Here is a 26440-nt window from a genome sequence, read left to right as displayed (position 1 = left end):
CCGTAGATGACCAGTCACTCTACTGTGACTTAATTAAAATTTTAGCCTAATGCCTCAAATAGTGTTTTGTGAATGGAGGTTAGGAACATAAAAAATAATACTCACCTCCTGAAGACTCAGCTGTATGACATTAAGTTGGCAGAACCAGCAAGATCTGTATAATGGGGGGGGGCAATATTACAATGAGTAAATCTGTGACTTATTCTATCACTTACAGTTTCATCAATGAAGTGGGATCACCATGAGAATGTAGAATAAGAGCTTTAACATAGTAATTAGATTTTGTGCTGTTATAGGGATGGCTATTAGTTTGTGGGAAATAATACTAGTTTATATGCTACCCTTCAGAAAATAGAGAAAATACTTGAAATAATTTCTGTGAGGTTTAGTTCTTGACAGAAACTTAGTCTTGAAAATCTGACTTGGAAGTAATTTGTGCCATTCAAGAGGAGAAAGTCAGTTAAATTTTGGAAGTGGAAGTCAGTTGCATGGTGTTAGAGGTCATTCATGAGAAAGTGGAAATAGCATGTGTTAAAAAAAAGCGCTGGGCAGAGAAAGAAGAAAGAGGTGGCTTAGATAAATACATTGAGTTTTTAAATCCACATAGATGGCCAGGAACATATTTTTTAAGAGAGAAAAAAAAAACATGAAGTTTTTTGGTTGCAGGGAAAGTTTTTAAAGAGAAATGAAAAGGGTAAACAAAGTGATTCACTGTGTTAGATGCCAAATAACTCTTACAAATAATGAGTTAAATACTCTTTTAGATTAAAGGCATGGAGAACATAGTAAATGACAACTCCAAACTTTTGAAGAGTTTAAGAGAGTAAATGGGAGGACTCACATTGCAATTGTACATTGTATTAGGACAATTAACAGTGTTAAGAGATAAAACAAAGTTTGAAATATTGATAGGACATGTGTATATAGTGTATAACCTAGATGATAGCCCAATGGCCATTAGGAAACTATTTCAAATAACTTATAAGAGAAATAATGAGAAGCAGAACTATGATGGTGTAGAAGTAGATATTTTTTCTAAGAGATACTAAAGAGGTAGAAAAAAAAAAAAAGATTTGTTACCAGATTGGATGTAGTGTTGACAGGAATGTAGCCAAACATAACAGACCTCAATCAGAGGAAACAGGGTATCACTTTTGAATAAAACTGTATATGAATACCTTGGGACATACCACGGTAATGTTCAGTTGGTAGTTGCTTTAATTGATTTTTAAAGATTGTTATGATTTATTTGACAGAATTACAGAGAGAGAAGGAGAGATAGAGAGAGATAGTTAATGATAAAATTCTGAATAAATTTGGAATAGAAGAGATGTACCTAATCCTGATAAAGTCTGGATATTACAAGTCTATAGCTAATATATTTAACAATGAAAGGTTAAAAACTTTCTATCTAGGATTGGGAACAAGACATGGATGCTTGCTTTCACCAATTCTGATCAATATAGTATGGTAAATCCTAGCCATATAAATCAGGCAAGAGAAAGAAATAAAAGGCATCTAAAATGAGAAATAATAAAGGACAATGTTCCTGTTTGCAAATGATATGATCTTATCTGTACATAGCCCCAACGACCCAATTAAAAACTGTTAGAACTAAACTGTTAGAACTAAACTGTTAGAACTGTTAGAACTAAAATAAAGTAAGTTGTCGGATGCAAAATCAGCGTACAAAAAATCAGCAATGTTTCTATACAATAAAAAAAATCTGAAAAAAAGTCAAGAAAATAATCCAATTTACAATATATAAAAATAAAATATGTAGGGATAAAATCTTAAAATTTACTTGAGAGAGATGAATGTATGGAGGAAGGGAAAGAAGGAGGAAGAGAGAGTGAAAGAGAGCCCTACCATCTGATGGCTTATTCCACAAATACCTGCAGTGGCAGAGAGTGAGTCAGGTCAGAGCCAGGAGCCAAGAACTGAATCCAGGTCTCCCACATGGCAGCAGGAAACCAATTGCTTGATGAATCTCTGATGCCTGCATTAATAGGATGTTGAAGTCAGGAGCTGGAGCTGGGTATCAAAGCCAAGTTCCTGATATGGAATACAGGCTTCTTAACTTCTAGCCTAAACCCCCACCCCAATTAGGAATATATTTAACCCAGTAGGTGAAATATGAAAGCCATCAAACATTGATGAAGGAAATTGATGAAGATACAAATAAATTGAAAAGATACATCATGTTCATGGAATGTTTGAATTAATATTTTTAAAATGCTCCTGTTATCCAAAGTGATCCAGAGATTTGATGCAAACTTTATCAGATGTCAAGGACATTTTTCATAGAAAAAGAAAAGAGCCCTGAATGCCCTGAATTCCCAAATTGATCTTGAGCCAAAAAGAACAAAACTGGAGATTTGACATTATTTGAATTCTAAGTATACTTCAGATGTTCAAGATGGCTGAATAGTGAGAAGCCACACTGACTTCAACCACAGAAAGATATCAGAAAAATAAAGACAGGACCGTGTTCCCAGGGGAATAACTTTTTCTTTGAGACAAATTTTCAGTGGGGAATGGATAGAACAGAAAAGAGATTCTATAGAGAAGCAAGGAGAGGACATACATGCAACCACCAGCTGCCTGCCTCCGGTGACTCCTACATATACATGATTAGTGCACAGTTGGGAAGCGCCAACTTCCAGGGAAAGGTGAGAGTAGACTGCCGTGAACCGTGCCACTGGTGGCTTTGACTGTGAGAGAATTTCAGGGTCTCCACTGGCTTTGAGTCTAGCTTGGGGAGCTGGCAGGGGCTGAGCAACTACTTTGCTCCATGGAGGGACGCCATATTGCTTCCTTCCATTTGCTAAGGTGGAGCTCCAGCCTAATCTGTCCTGACTTGGGGAGCAGCAGGTATTTTGTGTTGGGGAAGGATCAGACATTTCATAGGAAATGGCAAGATCTGAGAACAGTTACGCTAAATAGAATGAATCTGCTATGCTTCTAAAAATGATCTAGGTTACAGATGTGGTCTTATGTGCTAAAAAAGAATAATGCATTGTGTTGTGGAGAACAGACATTCTGCATCCTCTACTGTGGGAGTCCTGGGCATAGGCCATGAGGATGAGAGAGGGGCAGGTTGTGGTTGGGTACCTATTCACCTGCCTAGTCTAACTGAGAAACTCAAGAGATCCCTGTGTTGTACCCGAGTGAGTACAAAGGAGCACCACACACTGATAAAATCTGATGGTCCTTTATTGCTGGCGGTGGAGAGTGGGCTCATGCCCTTAAGAACTCTTGACCCCGAAGCCCAAAGCAACAGGGTTTATAAAGGTAAAAACCACAGAACTGGGAGGGGAATACATGGTTACAGGGGTCAAGCTGACTTAAAGCTATGTGAAACTAGTAGACATTATAATCTTAACAATACCAGTTACAATCTTAACAATTCAAATTATAATCTTGACATTAATCCAGGCATTGGCTTAAATCATATGTAGGACATAGACAAGTTACAGTTTTATCATTAACCCAGGTGCAGCCTGTCTACTTCCAAGCTTGAGCAATCATACTGGGGGTTTCTATGCTCTGCTAAGTGTGATGCAAGTTGCCAGGTGTGATGTAGTGGATGGGTATTATCCGAGTGTTTTAGATCATAGTTTCAGACCAGAGTTTCACAGTCGGGGGAAAGGGTGTGCTTTCTAAAGATGGAATCTCAGGTGCTCCAAAATGGAGTCCCTACTGTCAAGGTGTTACTTCACCTGCATGCTGGGTACAGATATTGCAGAGATCTTGGGGGAATGCAGTACATAGTGATTCAGTGCTCTGTATGATGCACATGCCTGGGTCAGTGGGGCAAACAGGAACCATGAGCTCACTGTAGGCTGTGAATCAGCTGGTTCAGCTTAGCATACTAGCCAGCTTCAAAAGCCCCTCCCCCTACTGAGTAACTAGAAGTGTTCCATTACAGAGAACTTGCTTGTTACTCTGGACTTTTTACCTGCCCTGTAAACAGTGGCCAGCTCTCCCTAGCCCCTCTCAGAACATCCTCCCAGAACTCCAGTGTAAGCCTCAGGCACTCCACTGAGCCATAATGGCACATTCCCAACAATAAAGCCTTCAGTCAAAAAAAGAAAAAGAAAGAAATCTATCCTCCAGATGAAATAATAGCAAATGATTCCCTGGGTGCATAAAGATCAACACAGAAACACAAGAAACAAAACCGAGAAAGACAATATGATTCCCCTAAAGGAACACAATAATGCATTCATACAGGACTGTCAGGAAGAGGAGAATGATGTGTACTGACCTTGAATCAATAATAGTCTACCAACAAAGAAAAGCCCAGGACCAGATGTCTTCACTGCTAAATATTACCAGAATTGTAAGGAATAACTAATATTGATTCTTCAACTATTCAAAACAATTGAAATTGAGGGAATCCTTCCAAATTAATTATAAGGCCAGCAGTACCTTGTTTCCCAAATCAGAGAAAGATACAGCAAAAAAGGCAAATATCCCTGATGAACATAGATGCAAACATTCTCAACAGAATACTAGTAAACTGAATCTAAGAGCACACCAGAAAGATCAGCCACCCTGCCCAAGTGGGATTTATCCCAGGGACGCAGGGATGGTTCAAAATCCGCAAATCAATAAAACTGATACATGACATCAACAAAATGATGGATAAAAACCATATCATTATCTCAATAGATATACAGAAAAATTTGTTAAAATACAACATCCCTAGGGCTGGCACTATGGCCTAGCGGGTAAAGCTGCTGCCTGCAGTTGCCAGCATCCCATACAGGTGCTGGTTTGAGTCCGGCTGCTCCACTTCTGATCCAGCTCTCTGCTATGGCCTAGATAAGCAGTGGAAGATGGCCCAAGTCCTTGAGCCCCTGCACCCACATGGGAGACCCCGAAGAAGCTGCTGGCTCCTGACTTTGGATTGGCACAGCTTCAGCTGTTGCAGCCAATTGGGGAGTGAACTAGTGGATGGAATACCTATCTCTCTCTGCCTTTCCTTCTCTCTCTCTATAACTCTTTCAAATAAATAAATAAATCTTTAAAAATTACAACATCCCTTGTCAATGATTGTGTAAGGAATAGACGCAAGACACTGAGAAGAGAGGGAGTAAATTGGGTGATTTGTGGTATTTTATAGGAAATGGCAAGATGTGAGAACAGTTACACTAAATAGAATGAATCTGCTATGTTTCTAAAAATGCTCTAGGTTACAGATGTGGTCTTATGTGCTAATAAAGAATAATGCATTTGATCTAATTTTTAATTTTTTTTTTTTGATGGAGTGCACAGTGAGAGAGAGAGACAGAGAGAAAGGTCTTCCTTTGCCATTGGTTCACCCTCCAATGGCCGCTGTGGCCGGCGCGCTGGGGCCGGCGCGCTGCGGCCTGCGCACCGCGCTGATCTGAAGGCAGGAGCCAGGTGCTTCTTCTGGTCTCCCATGCGGGTGCAGGGCCCAAGGACTTGGGCCATCCTCCACTGCACTCCCTGGCCACAGCAGAGAGCTGGCCTGGAAGAGGGGCAGCCGGGACAGAATCCGGCACTCTGACCGGGACTAGAACCCGGTGTGCTGGCGCCGCAAGGCAGAGGATTAGCCTGTTGAGCCGCGGCGCCAGCCCATTTGATCTAATTTTAAATGGAATATTGGCATGTAAGAAATTATGTCAAAGAATATGTTTATAATTTCATATTTTGCCCAGCGCTGTGGGTCAGTTGTTTAATCCTCCGCCTGCAGCGCCGGCATCCTATATGGGCCCCCGGTTCTAGTCCCAGTTGCTCCTCTTCCAATCCAGCTCTCTGCTGTGGCCTGGAAGGGCAGTGGAGGATGGCCCAAGTGCTTGGGCCTCTGCACCCGCATGGGAGACCAGGAGGAAGCACCTGGTTCCTGGCTTCGTATCGGCATAGCTCCAGCCGCCATGGCCATTTGGGGAGTGAACCAACAGAAGGAAGACCTTTCTCTCTGTATTTCTCTCTCTCATTGTCTATAACTCTACCTGTCAAATAAATAAAAAAATAATTTCATAATTTAACTGTCAACTGTAATTTGACATCTTCCACATCTTCTACTCCCTTTCTGAAGCTCAAGTTCATCTCTAGTATTAACCATAGTCATAATATTTTCTTCAGTTTTTCGTATCCAGTTGACTACAAATGCCTTTGTGTATACCATTCTTGCTCTTATTTTCTAAACTGAATCAGACAGTGGGTCCTGCAGAATTTTCTGGTTTCCATCCCTTCCTCTCCATTCCTGGTGAAACCTAGCTCAGACACTTTCCACTGAACAGCTTTGTGGTTATTCTTCCTGACTTTGTTTATTACCTTTATTTATTACCTTTCAAATGCAGTCTGCATACTGTCCCAAGATAAATCCTCTACAACATTTTTTTAAACTACACTATAAAACTTGCTACCACTTGGAGGGTTTCTTATTTCTATTACATCTAATGCCCCACACATAGTAGTCTCTGGAGCTGAGTGATGTAACACACTTGACTTTGAGTAAGGAAATAAAGGACAAGTTTATCCAGTTGGTACCAACTTGAAAGGAATTGAACAGACATCCAAATTCATCTCAGTAAGCTGGAGTATAAATTATCAATACGAAGCCGGCGCCGCGGCTCACTAGGCTAATCCTCCGCCTTGCGGCGCTGGCACACTGGGTTCTAGTCCCGGTCAGGGATTCTGTCCCGGTTGCCCCTCTTCCAGGCCAGCTCTCTGCTGTGGCCAGGGAGTGCAGTGGAGGATGGCCCAAGTGCTTGGGCCCTGCACCTCATGGGAGACCAGGATAAGTACCTGGCTCCTGCCATTGGATCAGCGCGGTGCACTGGCCGCAGCGCGCCGGCCCCAGCGCGCCGGCCGCGGCGGCCATTGGAGGGTGAACCAATGGCAAAGGAAGACCTTTCTCTCTGTCTCTCTCACTGTCCACTCTGCCTGTCAAAAAAAAAAAAAAAAAAAAAGAAAAGAAAAATTATCAATATGACACAGCTTAGATTCAAATGTAAAGTTTAGAAAAAAGGCATTTTCCCCTTTAACATTCTAAACACTATGCTTCCATTATAAGATTTGAATGCTTTCTGTTTACAGAATTAAAGTAGTATTAGCAAGCAATACCAAAAAGACAAGTACCATATGTTTCCTCTGATCTGTGGTAACTGAGTACCTTAAAGGTAATCTATAGGAGTAAAATTGACACTTTGTGGAGTGATGATTTTGAATAGCCTTGTCTTGACTGTTGAGGAACAATGAGTTTTGTTTGTTTGTTTTTGTTTTTTCTTCATACTATTTGTTGAGCTCTCTACTTAGTGCAGAGTTAATCTTATGAGTATAAAGTTAACTGAAAATAGATCTTTTTAAAAAGAATGGGGATGGGAGAGGGAAAAGGAAGAAGCATTGGGAGTATGGGCAGGAAGGAGATAGGGTGGAAAGAATCACTGTGTTTCTAAATTTGTATATATGAGATGCATGAAGTTTGTATTCCTTAAATAAAATTTAAAATGAATAAATAAATGTATTAAAAACTTAAAAATAATCTTTAATGTGATATATAATACTACATTTATTTTATGCCACTTCATAATAGATATCTTTCCCAATTTGCTGCATAAGAGGGGATCAATATTTAAGTATTCAAAACTCACTGGAGGATGTGCTGAGCATAGCTTGCTCTTTTTCCCTCTAGTTAGATTGTTTAAAGGCTCAGGTTAAGTTACTTTTACATTTTAAAGTGCATTAACTTCCTAAAATTTCTGCCCTTAAATGCTACACTAATTTAATATTTGTCCTATATCCTTTTAAAATCTAATTTATAGGCCGGCGCCGCGGGTCACTAGCCTAATCCTCCGCCTTGCGGCACCAGCACACCGGGTTCTAGTCCCGGTCAGGGCGCTGGATTCTGTCCCGGTTGCCCCTCTTCCAGGCCAGCTCTCTGCTGTGGCCAGGGAGTGCAGTGGAGGATGGCCCAAGTCCTTGGGCCCTGCACCCGCATGGGAGACCAGGATAAGTACCTGGCTCCTGCCATCGGATCAACGCAGTGCTCAGGCTGCAGCGTGCCGGCTGCGGCGGCCATTGGAGGGTGAACCAATGGCAAAGGAAGGCCTTTCTCTCTGTCTCTCTCACTCACTGTCCACTCTGCCTGTCAAAAAAAATTAATTTAGACAGAAATCTGAATTGACCTTTATTATATTTTCTCTACTTTTAAACTGCAGTCATCTATTAGCAATTTTCAGACTCATGAATGGGAAATTTTTCTATACTAAAATAATATTTTTTTAATTTAGATATTTCAGTGAGAAATATAATAATCTTGTCAATTTCAGGAGGTGTAGCATTAGTCATTTGTGACTTACATCAGGAGGAAAGGTCGGAGCCAGTTTTAGTTAGGTACATGAAAAATGTACCTTCACCTTCACACAACTCAGAAATGGCTAAAGCAATTTGGTTCAAACTCTCAAACAAGTTCACCTTTAATACAAACTAAAGTTTGAAAATCTCATCCAAAATGGAATTGCACCCAGAGAAAATTATGAGTAAGACTTGAAAAGCAGATATAAGTTATAAAATAATTCTTTTTTAAACTTAACATAAGCTATTTTTCTTGTAAAAAGTTTTTTATACTTATTATAAGAGAAATTAGTAACTAGTTTTAAATTTGAAGCTTCTAATAGTTACAAATTTATTTTAAGAAAAATTAGTGGAAAAATTACTTTTAGTTGAATTATTAACATTGGTAATCAAAGTAAAATCGGTACATAATATGTGATACTGTAATTTCTATAGTATTCATTAGCATATTTTGGAATAAGATTATCTGGAGGTCTACACACTACCCAATGTATATATATTTAAGGGGCTATATTTAAGGCATTTATGGATTAATGATTACCCGCAGCCCTTGGACCAACTGACAACCATCTGGGGAGTGAACCACTGGATGGAAAAATTGTCTCTCCCTCTCGCTCTGTAACTCTGACTTTCAAAATAAATAAAAAAATCTTTAAAATAAATATTATAAAAACTCATTTATCTGTACCCTTATGTGCATTTCTTGGTATACATGCTGAATTTTAACAAGATGTCAAAAACCAAAGTATACTACGAAGATACCTCTTTATATGGAAATAAATGAAGCCACAAAAGTGAAAAAAGTAAATCTGTTGAGGTGGGGGTGAATGTTAAAGTGTTAAGGGTTAAGAGTAAAACAACCTATAATTGAATGCCATGAAAACGTTTAAGGATGAAGGGAATGTCTTGAAGTTTCAATGCACATGCTAAAATGAAAATGAGTTTTACACAATACTCTTTCACATCATTATAAAAGTAATACATTTGCATAGTTATAGGATTTACATTGAAAGATGAGAAAACTGTCCATCCTTCATCCAGTTCATATCTATACATTTTAAAATACCACATAATTATTTTCATAAAAAAGTAACATTAAAGCAGTTAAAGTATTTTTGTCCTTGTGTTTCAGACTTATTTTCTTTAAAGAGTCTATTAAATCAGGAAAATTACTTTATTTCAGTAAATGTGTGTTTCTTTGTATAAAATTCAAATATATTTCAAAAGAAGATCCTCCTTTTATTCAAGGGTTCCAAAATATTTTCTTCAAAGGTTTGGAGAGTTAATATTTCAGGCTTTGAAAGCCATATGGCCTGTGTCAAAATGACTTAAGTCTGTACTATGAGGGCAGTTATTGTCAATGTGTAAATGAATGGATATGGCTTTGTCCCAATGAAACTCCTTTTAGAAACATAGAATGGGTCAGAGTTGACCTGAGGTTATCAATTTACTAATTGCTGCTATTTATATGTTTCAGGAAAAATAATGTGTAAAATTCTCTTTCTTACAATTAGATATTTTTTGGCAGATAATTTTATGGTTTATTTGTATAATCAAAAATCTGTGAGTACTCATTCTACAGATATTAAGGTAAGATTTATGTTATGTTTTTATAAACTTTAAAAAAATTTTAAATCATGAATAAATGCTTTTCTAGTATATAAACTCTCAAGATTCACAGGGGGATATATTTAAGGTATTTATGGATTAATGATTAGGTTGGGTGCCAGGTTCTAGTCCCAGTTGCTCCTCTTCCAGTCCAGCACCTTCTGCTGTGGTCTGGGAGGGCAGTGGAGGATGGCCCAAGTGCTTGAGCCCCTGCGCCCACATGGGAGACCAGGAGCAAGCACCTGGCTCCTGGCTTCGGATCGGCGTAGCTCTGGCTGTGGTGGCCATTTGGGGAGTGAACCAATGGAAGGAAGACCTTTCCGTCTCCCTCTCTCACTGTCTGTAACTAACTCTACCTGTGAAATAAACAGATAAAAAAATCTTTAAAACAAAACAAAACAAAATCATAATCCAAAAGAATAGTTAGGGTTGTGGAAAGTGTCCAAAATGTGGCGATTTTTTTCTTCTCAATGCCACTTTGCTCATACTGTTGTAAACCAGGTAGCTTGTGAGAAATATTCAGAAAGTTCAATCAAGTATAGAAGCAGGAAATCACTAGAAAGTTTTGTCAGTTCCTAAGTAACCACTTTCTTTCTTCCCTAGCCTCACTGTTACTATCAAGGATATATTGAAGGATATCCAAATTCCATTGTCACACTCAGCACGTGCTCTGGACTCAGGTTATTTTTTTTTTCCTATTCTGGATTACAGAAAAGCAGAGTTATATTTGTCTATAGAAAATTTATTGTTTATATTAAGTGTGAACCTGAAGGAGGATTCTTATGCTGAGGTTTTTCAACAGCATCCTCCTCTTAACATGTTTCCACTTTCATTATTTCTTCTCAGTTTCCTCACTGACCAGAGACATTTCTAACTTCCTGAAAGGTTAGATTCACAACTTTCCTTGCACGTTTGCTTGTTTATTTTTCTTAAGTACAGAAATGGCAGTTGGAGGGGCTTGACAACCGTAAGAGAAGCTAAATTCAGGATATTTTATCTCAGCAAAGAGTATTTTTGATATATAGTAGTGTTTGGATATATCAGAAAAAACATATAATGTTTTCTTTTTCAAGGAAGCCATTTTCAAAGTGAAGAGGCAGGTTATATAAAAACAAATAGTTATATTGCTCATGTTTTTTCTAGTACCACCATCATGAATTCTCCACAAATTGTTGGGTTTCCTTCTTAGTGCTCTGAGAGTTTTTCTATTCTGTCAGGAAATTATCTACCTTCATTTTATAGCTCAGGAAACGTGTTTAAGTTTTTACAAAAATTTTAATGATATAAAGAGAACAAATTTCATGTATTTCATAGGTACAATTCTAAGACGATAACCATATTTGCCTCCCTCCTTCACTCCCTCCCTCAACCCTCCTCTTTCCTTCCTTTATTGTTTTTATTTTTTGCAAAAACATAATTTCAATCCACTCTGTAATCACAGGCTTAATACACCACTAACCATAATATTCAACAGGTAAAAAGTCGAAAGACCACAGTTCCACAGTAGTATGAACAGGAACCTTGGTATTCTATAGTGCTTTTTACTTGGATCTCTGAAATTTGGAGCTGAAATTTGTTTTTTTGGGAGTAGTGATTTGAATTGTTATCCATATTCAGGAAAGGAAAATTATATGAATTGTTTATTCATTGGAATCTTTCTTTTAATCAAGACCATGTATCTAACAAAATTGTCATTTAATAATTATTGCTAAATTTAATTTTTATTAATATGATTTTTCATGCTATATGCATTGTTACTCAAAATTTTAAATTATTGCAAACCAAAGAAATTCATCAAGAATTCCTTTTAATATAGCTTTAGTTAAGTCATTGACTTGGAAAATAGGAATTACTTGATCACTGTAATGTGCATCTGACAATTGACTAAATAATTTGTTGTAATCTAATAATCAATTTGGTAATTTTTGCTGCTTTTATAACTATGAAAAGGTGAAGTGGAAAGTTGGTTTTGTGGATTGGGGAAATATTTTTTCACTTGGAGTCATCTCTAGAAGAGTTTGGGTCAAAATACTGGACTCAGAATATTCTATATATTATTTTTTCTTTTCTATTTTGTCAGAATTTCATAATATTGATTCAATTAAAAGCACACAAAATTTTTTATTTAATTTTACAGAGGAGTACTGCAATTTGAAAATGTTTCTTATGGAATTGAGCCTCTGGAATCTACAGTTCAATTTCAGCATCTTCTATATAAATTAGGAAATAGAAATAAGGAATTTTCAAGTTTCAACAATGATACTAAAATCATAGAAAAACACTCAAAGGACTACATCATTTATATAGGTGAAAAAGTGAGTTGGGTATACCTTATTACTACTTTCAAAGCAGTTATTGGTTGTGTTTATTTAAATTAATAGGCTATTGTATGGCTATAGGAAATGTCGTTTCCTTGTGAACATCTAATCTTTTCTCAACCCAACTATTTCCTTGAATCCAGACATCAACCTTTTCTCCTTGCAACAATCTATCACTTTCTGCTTATGAGCAGCTTTATTTTGGTTCTTATTTTGTTTGTTAACATTATCATTTTCTAAAAATTAAGTAATTTTTAAACAAAAAATTCCAAGTTCTTGCTGTTGTCTCAAAATTACTGGAAGTTATTCAATAGAGCCAATATTTATAGAGCTTGATTCATGACCAAAGAGTCAGCATTAACTAAATTATAAGTATAATTAAAGTATCATAAACAGGGTTGCCTGATATGGCCATGTGTATTGTTCAACATGCTGCCTGCATTACAGCATGTGATAGTCCTCATCAACGCATTGTAAAGGGATAAAACTGAATACCAAGAAATAATGGCATACATTTACATAGATTATACAAGAGTATGTGGCAATATTAGTTGTTCCTAGTACATGTCCTGTCCATCTTCTGTCAATTAAAAAAAAAAACCCTCAGAATTTAGCTGGGCATATGTCTCCTTTATTTCCAGTTGAGGTCTTGAGACAAAGTTACAGCTGTTGATGACATATATAGTTAAAGCTGATGATAACATGTGAGCAGACATACTGTGTTTCTCTGGACTGAATTCTAAAGGGAAAGGTCTTATCCTCCATGCCAGTTCCCTTTCCTGCTGTCTGGAGTGTAGGAAATGCCCTGGTCATTATGGATCAGGATGGTACCACATGGATAGGAAGGTAGAATGCACTTTGCTCTTGAAAAATTTACATAGTGGAACACTCTGAACTTTTAGGTATGAGAGAAGTAAACTCTAATCTTGTTTAATTCATCATTAATTTCTGGCTCTGTTATAGCTACTAATTATATATCCTAGGTAATACAGGACCTAATGGACTATGAAATGTGTATGTAACACCTAAATATTCAGTACTACTACAGATATGTGTATAATTTATAATACATTTTTGTTAAATACTAGCAATTTTGTTTCCCTTGTAAGAGTTTAGGAATGTAAGTACAAGGCTTAGATGACCTGGCATAGTGAACAGTACTGGTGCTCTGCCCAGATGTTCTCAGGTTTCTTTATACTGTATTTTTGTGGGGGTAGGGTGGGATGGTAGAAGACACTGTCTTTGTTTTGTGCTTTTGCTTTTAACAGTTGGCACTTGTGGCACTTTTTTGATTTGTAGTCCTTCAGCTACTGAAACTTCTAGAGATCTGCATTTCCCTATGGTGTTCCTCAACTAGTGCATCAGTGACTCACAGGTCAGAACAACCTGCTCCAGAGTTTATTTCTGGGACTTTGCCTGTGAGCACACTCTCATGTGGCTTCCCTTACTCTTAATCCTTCTTCTACTGGTGTCTGGGAGGGGAACTTCCTTAATGAATAATTTATGCAGGAATTCTGTCCTAGATAGATTGGTCTTTGAAGAGTGACACAGTTCTTTTTAAAGGTTTATATATATATATATATATCTGCTTTATAACGGAATGCTTTCTCATTTGAGCACCTGTCTTCCAAACTGAATTTGTGTTGTTTTAAAAGTGACACGACCCGCAAAACAAGTTAGGAAGCTCTGGGTGCTCAGGGACATCACTTTATCTGGATGAGTGTTGGAGGAAAGAAAAATGACAGACTGAGAAAAGTAGAAAGTTCCCCTTAGATTTACTTGGTTGATGATTATTATTGTAGCTTCCTCCCTTCCCCTCCCCTCTCCTCCTCACCCCTTCCTTCTCCTCCCCTCCTCTCCTCTCCCCTCCCCTCCCCTCTTCACTTCTCCTCTCTGCTTCTCTTCCCTTCACTCCCCTTCCCTCCCATCCCCTCCAGCCTCTCAGGGATGTTGCTTCTTAATGCACAAAGCTTTGCAGATAAATTACTTCCAAACCAATCTAGGTTGCCTTGTGTAGCTTGGTCCATTGAATAACTGTCAATGGTGAACTGGTGAGAAAAACCAAGAAAGAAAATGGAGAGCAGGACTGAATAAATAAATTCTTATAAAAAAGAATAAATTGAAAAAATGGAACAGAAGTAATGGATATAAAAGGACACTTTCTTAATTTGAGACAAAAATTTTTAAACTTCAGATGTTCTCTGGGACAGAATCAGTAAATGAAGTGATACTAACAGTCAAACAACTTTTGACCTAAGGTCTGGACTTTGAGTTTAAATAGTGTGTTAAAAAAAATCCCAGATTAGTTAGTGTGCTGTACATTGAGATTTAATGCTGTAACTAGTACTCAAACAGTATTTTTCACTTTATGTTTCTGTGTGGGAGCAAACTGTTGAAATCTTTACTTAATGTATGCTAAACTGATCTTCTGTATATAAAGAGTTCTAAAGGAATTTGAAAATTAGCTTTGCTGGGTAATTTTGCTTTTTAACATTCATCAAAAGATAGGTTAAGGGGTAGGATGATTAATGAGTGCTAAGTTACCGCTATGTAGGAGTAAGAAGTTTGGTAGTCTTGCACAATAGGATAACTAGTTAATGTGCTGTACATTTCTATATGAAAAGAAACTAGAAGATAAAGTTTTGGATAGTTTAACAATAAAGAAATTTAAGTGTGTTCGAAATGCCCTTAATGGACAATATGCAATGTATACATGTATGGAAACATCACATGTACCCCAAAAGTAGGCACAATTTTTATATGTTGTTTAGATTCTTTAATTAAAAAGATAGTTATGAAGGCTCTGTTGTGTTATAGATAAAAATATTGTCACCCAGGAGCTTTATTCTGTTGTCATTTAAAAGTGAAAATGTCAGAAATATCTCAAAAATAGATGATTTCAGAAGCTGAATTCTCATTAATTCACTTGAAATCTATTAAATTAAGAATTCCTTAAAAGCAGACATTAAATTAGTTTGTTTTAGTGAAGCATTATTGAGAAAAATAAACATGTTTCAATTTCTAGTCTTTTCCTTCCTCCTTAGTTATAGAGACATATGACCTGCTGACGGTGCTCAGGAAACTTTCTTTCATGAGAAAAAAAAATTGATCAGTAGAATTTTAATTCTTAACCAAATACTAGATATTCAGGCTCCATCCAAAATGGGAAGTAAGAACTGTATCAAATTTTACTAACAGTTTGTGGGATCACCAAGATGATTGAAAAGCATTATTGCCAAAGTGCCATATGCACAGTACCTCAGGTTCTACATATTTTACTTATTTATTTAAAAATATATATTTTCTTAATTAAAATTTTTAATCTCTTCTTTTTACTATGCTTTACTTTTATTTAAAAAATTTTAATATAAAGAGAACATATTTCAGGTTCACTTTTAAGAAGATAACCATACTTGCCTCCCTCCCTCAATCCCCCTTCTTCATTCCTTTCTTCTTTTTTTACTTTTACAAAAACATAATTTCAGTTTACTTTATAATGACAAGATAAATGCCCCACTAACCATAATATTCCACAAGTGAAAAATAAAAAGACCACTGTTCCACAGAAGTATAGACATAGGCTAAAAATTATAATAAACCATAGGATATCCATTTTATTTTTATATTTTTTTGTATTCTGTATAAATTACCACATATCAGAGAAAACATACAATATTTGTCTTTTGGGGATTGGCTTATTTCACTTTTTTAATTTTTTTATTTATTTATTTTTTTGACAGGCAGAGTGGACAGTGAGATAGAGAGAGAGAGACAGAGAGAAAGGTCTTCCTTTTTGCTGTTGGTTCACCCTCCAATGGCCGCCGCGGCCGATGCGCTGCAGCCGGCGCGCTGCAGCTGGTGCATCGTGCTGATCCGAAGGCAGGAGCCAGGTGCTTCTTCTGGTCTCCTATGGGGTGCAGGACTCTAGCACTTGGGCCATCCTCCACTGCACTCCCGGGCCATAGCAGAGAGCTGGCCTGGAAAAGGGGCAACCGGGACAGAATCCGGCACCCCGACTGGGACTAGAACCCGGTGTGCCGGCGCCGCAAGGCGGAGGATTAGCCTATTGAGCCATGGCGCTGGCCCTTATTTCACTATTATGCTTAGTAAAGTAAATATATATATATATATATATATATATATACATATATATATGTTGTGTGTGTGTGTGTGACTTTTAAATACCAATACTTTTAATATGTATGTCTATAATTGGGAAATAGGCAATTGAACCAACTTTCATGCTAAAGACACACAAAACTATGTTAAAAATCTTAAAATCCTCAAGTATATTTTAATATGTGAGAAATTTCTGGGAGAATACCTGGGGAAAGTGTGATAACAGAGAGGTAAGCACATGCTTCTATAGCTGCCTTCAACCTAATGTTATTTTATTTAATCCTGATAAACAGTTGTTTATTTGAACTTCATCTTTGGTGGCCTTATGAGAGAATGAAAATTAAAAGCCCCAGAGGAGGTAGTTTGATAAACTGCTTCTCACTCTGAGCTAGCTGTGGAAATAAATTTGAAATTAGGATGGTGGGAGTTCACCCACCACAATATTAGAGAAATTCACCAACTTTTCTCCTAAGGTGGTGATACTAAATTTGTGGTTTGTTTTTTTTTTTTTTTTTTACCCTTGAGGAAATGGAGGTGAATGGGTCATTTATTTATATATTGTCAACTGGCCAAATGTGTACAAGCAGGGGTTCTGAGAGGAAGAGTAGCAGTATAGAAAGTGATGCAACTTACAAATTGGCACAAGAGCACTGCCTCTGAGTATTTATTGACTCCATTTACAAAGCCCAGTCCAGACTGAGAGCAAGGAGAAACAGACTCTACTGTCAGTGAGATAGACTGCAGAGGACATGGATATAGGAAGGAGTTAAAAAAATAGTAACCATTTTTTCATTTTTATCACCTAAATAATTTATAAAGTAGTTTAATCAATTTTTGTGTGCCAATGAAATAGATGCTAGATGTTTTGTTCTGTGTTCACAAATTGGGAGCTGCAGATATACTGATGATCTGTTATGACTTTATAACCAGCATTCTTACTACTGCTAGAGTCCATTGCTATAAAACTTAAGGGATATACATTGATATTAATTAGTTATAAAAATAGTCATGTAAATGCTATGGTAATAGCTTTGATAAAGTGTTCAGAATTCATAAATGATGAAATATTTCAAGTTTTATATGCTGCTTTTTTCTAGCCAATACTGCCTGTTCCAGATGTATTTCCTCTTTATCTAGAAATGTACATTGTGGTGGACAAAGCTTTGGTATGTGTTTTGCTTTTTCTTTGATTTTAAATATTTGGTAAAAATATACAATTATCCATACATTAAGAGCAACTAAAAATTATGATCTTTTGAATGGGTTGTCATAGGAAAAACATTGTAAAACTGTTAAACTGTTAGCTGAAAAACCAGATAGAGTTACACTAATGCTGTCAACAGTCCTGCAGAATGAAGTGGTTTTTTTCTGGCCTTTCACATTTTTAGGACTTCTTCAGATATGATTCCAACTGCTTTTAATGGCACTATGTGGACAAAATGTAAATTTTTAAGCTTTTTAGTCCTATTATGGGGAAGTCATGAAGAGCAAGCTGTCCGTGTTCTAAGAAATGTTTTGCTGTGTAAAATATTTATTAGAACAAAAGTGATGATAGTACAACTATATATGAGGACAACTTACAATAACGTGTCTAGTGTCTAGCTTTTTAGCAGTGTTTTTTGTTTGTTTGTTTGTTTTTTTTTGTGGTATACCTGTGATAGTTCGTTGTTTACCTGACCTGGAAACCTCTAGATCTTTGATTCCCATAAACAATTGAGGGCCTCTGAAATATTCATTGTCTTTGAGATGATAACTTTGCTTTTTTTTTTTTTGACAGGCAGAGTGGACAGTGAGAGAGAGAGACAGAGAGAAAGGTCTTCCTTTTGCTGTTGTTGGTTCACCCTCCAATGGCTGCCGCGGCCGTAGCGCATCGCGATGATCCGAAGCCAAGGGCCAGGTGCTTCTCCTGGTCTCCCATGCGGGTGCAGGGCCCAAGCACTTGGGCCATCCTCCACTGCACTCCCTGGCCATAGCAGAGAGCTGGCCTGGAAGAGGGGCAACCGGGACAGAATCCGGCGCCCCGACCGGGACTAGAACCCGGTGTGCTGGCACTGCAGGCAGAGGATTAGCCTATTGAGCCGCGGCGCCGGCCGATAACTTAGCTTGTAATCAAAGAGGTTGTGCTTTATTTCTCCTAATAGTTAAAAGATTTCAGATAATGGGGATAAAATATATTTTCCAGGGTTTATCCTGATTATAAGCATTTGATTGTCATACCTGGGGAACATCACAGATAATATCAAAAGGGCTCCTTATCAATTACATTCCAAAGGTTGTAAAGCTTGTCAGGAATCCAGAGTTAAAGTCAGAGATAATAGGAATTTAAAGATGGTTTCTTAAATACTTGGTTCATTACAGGAAAAAAATGACAGAGGGGCCATTTAAGAGACAGTGGAGATAATGAGATATTTAAGAGATAGTTGAGATATGATTACATCTAAAGGGGCTGGTTTGGATTATGAAAATGATTTTGTTTCAGGACTTTGTTATAACTGTTTGAGAGTTGTTTTAAATGATTCTTGTATAATACTTGTATAATACTGTATAATACTTGTATAATACTGGTTAAGCATACTTTCTCTCTATTCTTATGTTTATTTACATAGTAATAAGGCAAACATTGTCCCAGCTATGAATTCTCTGTTACTAGATATTGCCATTTAAAGGGCAAGAATATAAATATGTTCTTAAGTGACTTAATAAAAATGATTCTGCAATTTTATCCTTGTCAGTTCAGTGCCACAGTTGAGGAAAGCATATAGTGCTATAAAAATGTAGTTTAGCAATGGAGATATGAATAGAAACACACAATTGTAGCTTGAGCAACTGTAAGAGCCCACAAGTGGCTATTTTAAAATTCAGGGTTGTCTTGTTATTCAGGTATGATGAGGCCATGAGAGCAGTAAATGTTGCTATTGAGAAGAATGTTGCTATTGCTATTTGGGACTCATATTCTCAAGAGGAGGGAGCAGTGTACATCATACAGGTGGCCACAAGGGAAAGGACTGGTGTTAGGAGACAGAGAGAAAGCCAGAGGGGAATGTGGACAGGAGACTTTATTGTGATTTCCTTTGCAGGGTTGGGTAGGCAGGTGTGGGAGGATTGGCTAGTTTGAATAATTCAGCTGAGCCCTGGGATGAAGGGGCTGTTCATTGTTGTCTAGTACCTGCCTCTGGGGTGAGCAGTGCAAGGTAATAGTGGCCCTCAGTGTAAAACCTTAGAGAGGAGGTGATTGGATCAAGGCTTTGGATTAATTGGCTTGTATTTGAAAGGGACACTTGAAGGTAAGCCATTTACTATCTCTTGGAATTTGCTATCTCTAAGAAGTGTGACCAGTAAAGCCCCAAGATGTCAAAGCATAGGAAATACAAAAACTAAGAGCAATGGTCAGTATTGTGGGTTACATGATGAATACAGGAAATGAGTAATGGGTGTAGTTTGGGACCAGGGATGACTGCAAAACTTTGCTTTGCAAGTGTGAGCGAAGGTTCTTTTCAGGAAACTGCAAGTTCAGCTTGTTTAATATACATGGTTAATAGAGGGACACAGACATAGATGAAGAATTAATATGATATTTGGGTTTATCCTAAAGGCAATGGAGAGCCATTGAAATTTTTAAAACAGGGGTATGGCACACTTATGGTTTAATTTTAAAATAATCATTTTGGTAATTGTATAGTGGCTGGATTGCTGGTAAGAAAATGGGAGAAGTGAGCATGTAAGATATTATTCTAGTAATCAAGGTGAAAACCTCAAATAAATTATTTTTTTAGCACTAGAAATAAAGGAACAACTTTAAAAGTTACTGATGAGATTAAAGTTGAGGGACCTATAATTTTATTTGATTAATCATTTACTTAACAAATTTACTGAATAACATCTAGATACCATTTGCTTTTCTAGTTATTAGGGAAATGGCAGTGCACAAAATAGAAAAACCACCTCTGTTTTCATGGAGCATGTATTAAAATAAGCGTGAGATGTAGGAGAGGATAAGACTATTCACTGAAGTAGCAAAAAATTTAAGTAGGACCATTTTCTTAGGGAGGATAATGAGTTTAGTTTTGAATTATTTAAAGATCATATAGGACATTTAAGGCATAGTATAGTAGCAAGTTGATCTATAGACGTGGTATTTGTCATTGTTACAATATGGAGTTTATTCATATTTCAGTAGTTATATATGTACTAATTTGTGCAAGCATATGTGCATGTGTGTAGGGGAGACAGGATTATGTTTCAGTATCACAAAGGTAGTCTTGTGTAACCACCACCACAATCGGAATACTCAATAGTGCCATCACCACAAGTCTCTCTTACGTTGTCCCTGTAAGTCACAGCCATTCTGCCCCCTCCCACCTTGTCTTCTTAACCTTGGCAACCACTAAGCTGTTCTCTCTTGTAATTTCACCAATATTTCCTAAATATTCATAAGTATAGTGTTTGGTATCATTTTAGGATTTGTTTTACACTCAATATAATTTCTTGAGGATTTTTCAAGTTCTTCTAGATGTCAACAAACATTCTGTTTTATTGCTCAATAGTATCCTATGGTATGAATGCACTAGTTTATTTAACTGTTTAACCACTGGAGGACATATGAGTTGTTTCCAATTTTGGACTATTATGAATAAAGCTGTTATGGACGTTCATAGACACAGGTTTTTGGGTGAGCGTAAGTTTTCATTTCTTTGGGATAAATGCTCAGGAGTGCAATTTCTGGATCATAGAGTAAATTGATTTGTTTTGAAAGAAGTTGCCAAACTAATTTTCAGAGTAGCCATACTAGTTTATGCTCCCAACAGCAATGTATGAGTGATCCAGTTTAATGTCTTATTTTGAATTGTTAAACCCAAAAGCAGCCTCAAACCTCTGACAGTAGATGGAGAGAAAATCTCAAAAATGGCCTGGCGCCATGGCTCACTTGGTTAATCCTCTGCCTGCGGTGCTGGCATCCCATATGGGCGCTGGGTTCTAGTCCCGGTTGCTTCTCTTCCAGGCCAGCTCTCTGCTGTGGCCCTGGAGCGCAGTGGAGGATGGCCCAAGTGCTTGGGACCCTGCACCTGCGTGGGAGACCAGGAAGAAGTGCCTGGCTCCTGGCTTCGTATCATTGCAGCGCTGGCCATAGCAGGCATTTGGGGGGTGAACCAATGGAAGGAAGACCTTTCTCTCACTCTCTGTAACTCTGTCAAATAAATAAATAAAAGATCTTTAAAAAAAAAGAAAATCTCAAAAATGTCATGTAACAAATTGTATTAAAATATGAAATTGATTCTGTTTTTCAGGATGAATACCTGGGCTCTGATAGCACAACAGTAACAAATAAAATCATTGAAGTTTTTGGCCTTGTAAATTCAGTAAGTATTTCCCTTTTCATATCAGACGTATTTTAGTTTAAAATTATAAATTGTACTAACTTGACGTAGTGTTTCTGAATAACAAAATTATGCATATATAATGATTTTACAAAAATATCAAAATAATTTCTTGATTATTAAAAATAAAAAATTAACTGCACATATTTGTTTTTCTGTTCTTAGATGTTTACCCAATTTAAAGTCACTGTTGTGCTGTCATCATTAGAATTGTGGTCAGATGAAAATAAAATTTCTACCATTGGTGAGGCAGATGAATTATTGCACATATTTTTAAAGTGGAAACATTTTTATCTTACCTTAAGGCCTCATGATGTTGCATGTAAGCATAATGTTTCAGTACTCCTCAAAGGGAAAAACAGATCTGTGGCAATGAGATAATTACATAGTTTGAAACAGAAAACTGTTATTCATTTATGACTGTGTTTTGATTATTCATTATGTGCTTTATTTTGGCTGCCTGATGACTTTCTAGATGTCAGGCAATATGGAAAGGAACTCACATTTATTTCTATGCTTATCAACTTTGTACACGGAGATTGAGATTTCCAGAGGTTAAGCTTTCTCAGAACTTTCAGACCTAGAGATGTATCTGTGGTTTGAACTCACAGTTTGTTAATTCCAGAGCCCCTACTCTAAACTTGTACACAGAAACGGGATTTACTTGACATCATTTGTATTTTTATTATGCGTTTTGATAAAAAACTTGCTAATGTGAGTTGTAAGTAGTTTGTTCTAGTGAATTTTCTGCATTATTTAAAAATGTTTTATAATGTTATAGCTATATATTTATAATTTTATTCATACTATGCTTTTGCAACAATCAAATTTCTTTCAATAGATCTCTGTATATATCTATAGGTAAACGTAGATATTTATATAGAAATATATATGTATGCATATATATATATATATGCTGTTTCTCTGTTGGTATGTCCTTATTTCCTTTTGCATGTATAAGTTAATCTTTCACATCTCTTCCACTAATAAATGTTTTACTTTTTTCATTTTTTCTAGTCTGATGGATATAAAGCAATGTCACTGTCATCTTCACTTGCTATTTTCTGATGAATTGAGCATCTTTTCTTATGCTTCACAGATCATTTGGCTCTGTCCTTCTGTAACTGTCTTTTCATATCTGTGTTAATTTTATTTACTTGGAAAAGAAGAAGGAAGGGAGGAAGGAAGGGAGGGAAATAGAGCAAGAGAGAGCGGGCTGTCTTCCAGCCATTAATTGGCTCCCCAAATGCCTGAAGCAGCTGGGGCTGGGCCAGGCCAAAGCCAGGAACCAAGAACTTCATCCACGTTTCCCACTTGGGTGGCAGTGATGCAAAAAATTGGGCTATTATCTGCTTTTTTCCCAGGCGCAGTAGCCTGAAACTGTACCAGAAGCTGTGTAACTTGGATTTGAACCAAAACTCCAATATGGGATGTGGTCTTTGGGGTGGTGGCTTAACCTGCTACACCCACATGCCCATCTCTCTTAATTTTCTAAAAGATTTTATTTATTTATTTGAGAAGTAGACAGTGAGAAGGAGAGACAGAGAGAAAGGTCTTCCTTCCTTTGGTTCACTCCCCAAATGGCCGCAATGGCTGGAGCTGAGCCGATTTGAATCCAGGAGTCAGTAGCCTCCTCCAGGTCTCCCATGCAGGTGCAGGGGTTCAAGGACTTGGGCCATCTTCCACTGCTTTCCCAGGCCATAGCAGAGAGCTGGATCAGAAGTGGAGCAGCCGGGACTAGAACTGGTGCCCATATAGTATGCCGGCATTTCAAGTGGAGGATTAACCTACTGTGCCTTGGCGCCGGCCCCTCATTAATTTTTATATAGTATAAAAAAGAGGTAAAATTTTATTTTCTGACATACGGATAGTCAGTTTTGCCTGGAATTTAACTAGCTGTTTTGTCACAAATTTGTCAGTCCTCATAACCCTCCCCCCTTTTTTTTTAAGATTTTATTTATTTATTTGAGAGGTAGAGTTACAGATAGAGAAGGAGAGACAGAAGAGTCTTCCATATGCTGGTTCACTCCCCAGTTGGCCACAATGGCCAGGAGCTGGATCAATACAAATCCAGGAGCCAGAATCTTCTTCTGGGTCTCCCATGCTGGTGCAAGGCCCAAGCACTTGATTCATCTTCTACTGCTTTTCTAGGCCATAAGCAGAGAGCTGGATCAGAAGAGGAGCAGCTTGGACATGAACTGCAGGTGGAGGTTTAGTCTACTATGCCACAGCACTGGCTTTCATAAGCAGCCTCTTTTTACAGACATTAATATAATTCCATAAACCTGTTTGGGGAGAATGGACATATTTACATTGTTGAGTCTTGCAATCTATAAGCATGTGTGTTTATTATATTGAACATTCTAATTATTGATAGTGATACTTCCTTCTGTTATCCAAAGCCTTATTCAGCTCACTCAGAAAATCTTTACGGTTTTATGCAGAGGTCTTGCATGTTATTTTGATATTTATTTCTAGGCCTTTAATATTTAATGCTAATTTCAATAGAATATTTATGTTCTAATCATATTTTAAAGATACAGAAATATAATTAAATTTGAAGTACTGAATTTCTTTTGTAAATTAGTAATTTTATTTTTTAGAATACTTTTAGTTTTACAGAAAAAAGTAAAAAGTACAGTGTTTCTATATATCACTTTTCCCTGAGCTTCTAAACCCTGCCATTTTTTTCCTAAGGATTTATTTTATTTATTTGAAAGGCAGAGCAGTGGAGAAAGAGGGAGAGACAGAAAGAGAGAGGAATCTTCCATCTGATGGTTTACTCCCCAAATGGCCACAGTGGCCAGGGCTGGGCCAAATCAAAGTCAGGAGCCAGCAGCTTCTTCTGGGTCTCCCATCTGGGAGCAGGGGAACAAGCACTTGGGCCATCTTCTACTGCTTTCCCAGGCCATGGCAGAGAGCTGGATCAGAAGTAGAGCAGCTGGGACTAGAACTGGCGCCCATATGGGATACCTGTACTTCAGGCTAGGGCTTTAACCCTCTGCGCCACAGCGCTCTCCCCAGTTACTGCCATTTTTAATATCGGGTTGATGTGGTAATTTTGTTAAAATTGTTAGACCAATGTTGACACATTAATATTAACTAAAAATTCACAGTTTATACTAGTGTTTACTTTTTGTGTTGTAAAAATTCATTCTTAAAAATCCTAATAATGGGGCCGGCGCTGTGGCTCACTAGTCTAATCCTCCACCTGCAGCACCGGCACCCTGGGTTCTAGTCCCGGTTGCTCCTCTTCCAGTCCAGCTCTCTGCTGTGGCCCGGGGGAGGCAGTAGAGAATAGCCCAAGTGCTTGGGTCCCTGCACCTGCATGGGAGACTGGGAGGAAGCACCTGGTTCCTGGCTTCAGATCAGTGCAGCGCTGGCCATAGTGGCCATTAGGGGAGTGAACCAATGGAAGGAAGACCTTTCTCTCTGTCTCTCTCTCACTGTCTATAACTCTCTCTGTCTCTCTCTCACTGTCTCACTGCCTGGCAAAAAAACAAACAAACAAACAAACAAAAAAATCTAATAATGTATCTGTTGAGATTTTCTAATTTTGGAATACACAAACATACCTGAAAATTATGGTAGTTTTATTTCTTTTAATTCCATACTTATGCCACTAATTGCTCTATTGTATTGGCTAAGAGTACTTAAACTCTGATGAATACAAGTTTTGATAGCTGATGTTTCTATGTAATTCACAATTGGAAAGGAATTTTTTTTTATTTTAAGATAAAGTATGGGGCAGCACTGTGGCTCAGTGGGTTAAAGCCCTGGCCTGAAGCACTGGCATTCCATATGGACGCCAGTTCTAGTTCTGGCTTCTCCTCTTCCGATCCCACTCTCTGCTATAACCTGGGAAAGCAGTAGAAGATGGCCCAAGTCCTTGGGCCCCTGCACCCACATGGGAGACCTGGAAGAAGCTCCAGGCTCCTGGCTTCAGATTGATGCAGCTCCAGCCTTGGCAACTGTCTGGGGAGTGAACCAGCAGATGGAAGACCTCTCTCTTTGTCTCTACCTCTCTCTGTAACTCTATCTTTCAAATAAATAAAATATCTTTAAAAAGATTAAGTGTGTAGTTTGTGGTAGAGTTTCTATAAAAGCTGTGTATCAGTCCAGGAGGTTTCTATTTTTTTTGTTTCATTAAGTTTTTTTTTTTAATTCTTGTATAAATGTTATCAAATGATTTTTCTTCATCTGCTGAAAAAATTCTAGTTTCTACTAGTGCTGCTTGACTTATGGCCTATTTTATTGATATTAGCAAATTACTTTGAAAGTAACAAATTACTTTGGTTTTTAATTGCTTTTTGGAATAAATACCACTGAACTGCATTGTTCTACCTTTTATATGTTGTCAGATTGTCTTATTCTGTCTATCTTTCCCTCTTGGTTTCTCTGCCTTTCAAATAAATACAGTAAATAGTTTTAAAAAATCATTTGTTGGTTGTTTCCATATCTTGAAAATTTTGAATAATTCTTCAATGAACATAGGAATGTAAAACATTTGCTTGACATCCTTACTTGAATCTTGTATGTATACATACCTGGTGGTGTTATTTTATTTTATTTTATTTTATTTAACTTTTATTTAATGAATATAAATTTCCAAAATATAGCTTATGGATTACAATGGCTTCCCCTCCCCATAACTTCCCTCCCACCCGCAACCCTCCCCTCTGCCGCACC

The 26440-nt window shown here is 37.5% G+C and overlaps 2 protein-coding genes across 6 annotated transcripts in view; one reads left to right on the top strand and one right to left on the bottom strand.

Annotated features, from left to right (window-relative positions):
• Positions 1-26440, bottom strand: part of LOC138843046 (disintegrin and metalloproteinase domain-containing protein 32-like) — a 498529-nt gene that overhangs the window by 147239 nt on the left and 324850 nt on the right. The window lies entirely within an intron of this gene.
• LOC127485928 (disintegrin and metalloproteinase domain-containing protein 32) overlaps positions 1-26440 on the top strand; it is a 156204-nt gene that overhangs the window by 14285 nt on the left and 115479 nt on the right. The window contains exons 3-8 of the mRNA XM_070069491.1: positions 9846-9921; positions 10543-10619; positions 12077-12254; positions 17474-17542; positions 21662-21733; positions 21917-22073. Of these exons, the coding sequence (XP_069925592.1) occupies positions 9846-9921; positions 10543-10619; positions 12077-12254; positions 17474-17542; positions 21662-21733; positions 21917-22073 (629 nt within the window). The remainder of the gene's footprint in view (positions 1-9845; positions 9922-10542; positions 10620-12076; positions 12255-17473; positions 17543-21661; positions 21734-21916; positions 22074-26440) is intronic.

Source organism: Oryctolagus cuniculus, chromosome 2 (genome assembly GCF_964237555.1).
Source record: "Oryctolagus cuniculus chromosome 2, mOryCun1.1, whole genome shotgun sequence".
NCBI lineage: Eukaryota > Metazoa > Chordata > Mammalia > Lagomorpha > Leporidae > Oryctolagus > Oryctolagus cuniculus.
This window is presented reverse-complemented; position numbering and strand designations above follow the sequence as displayed.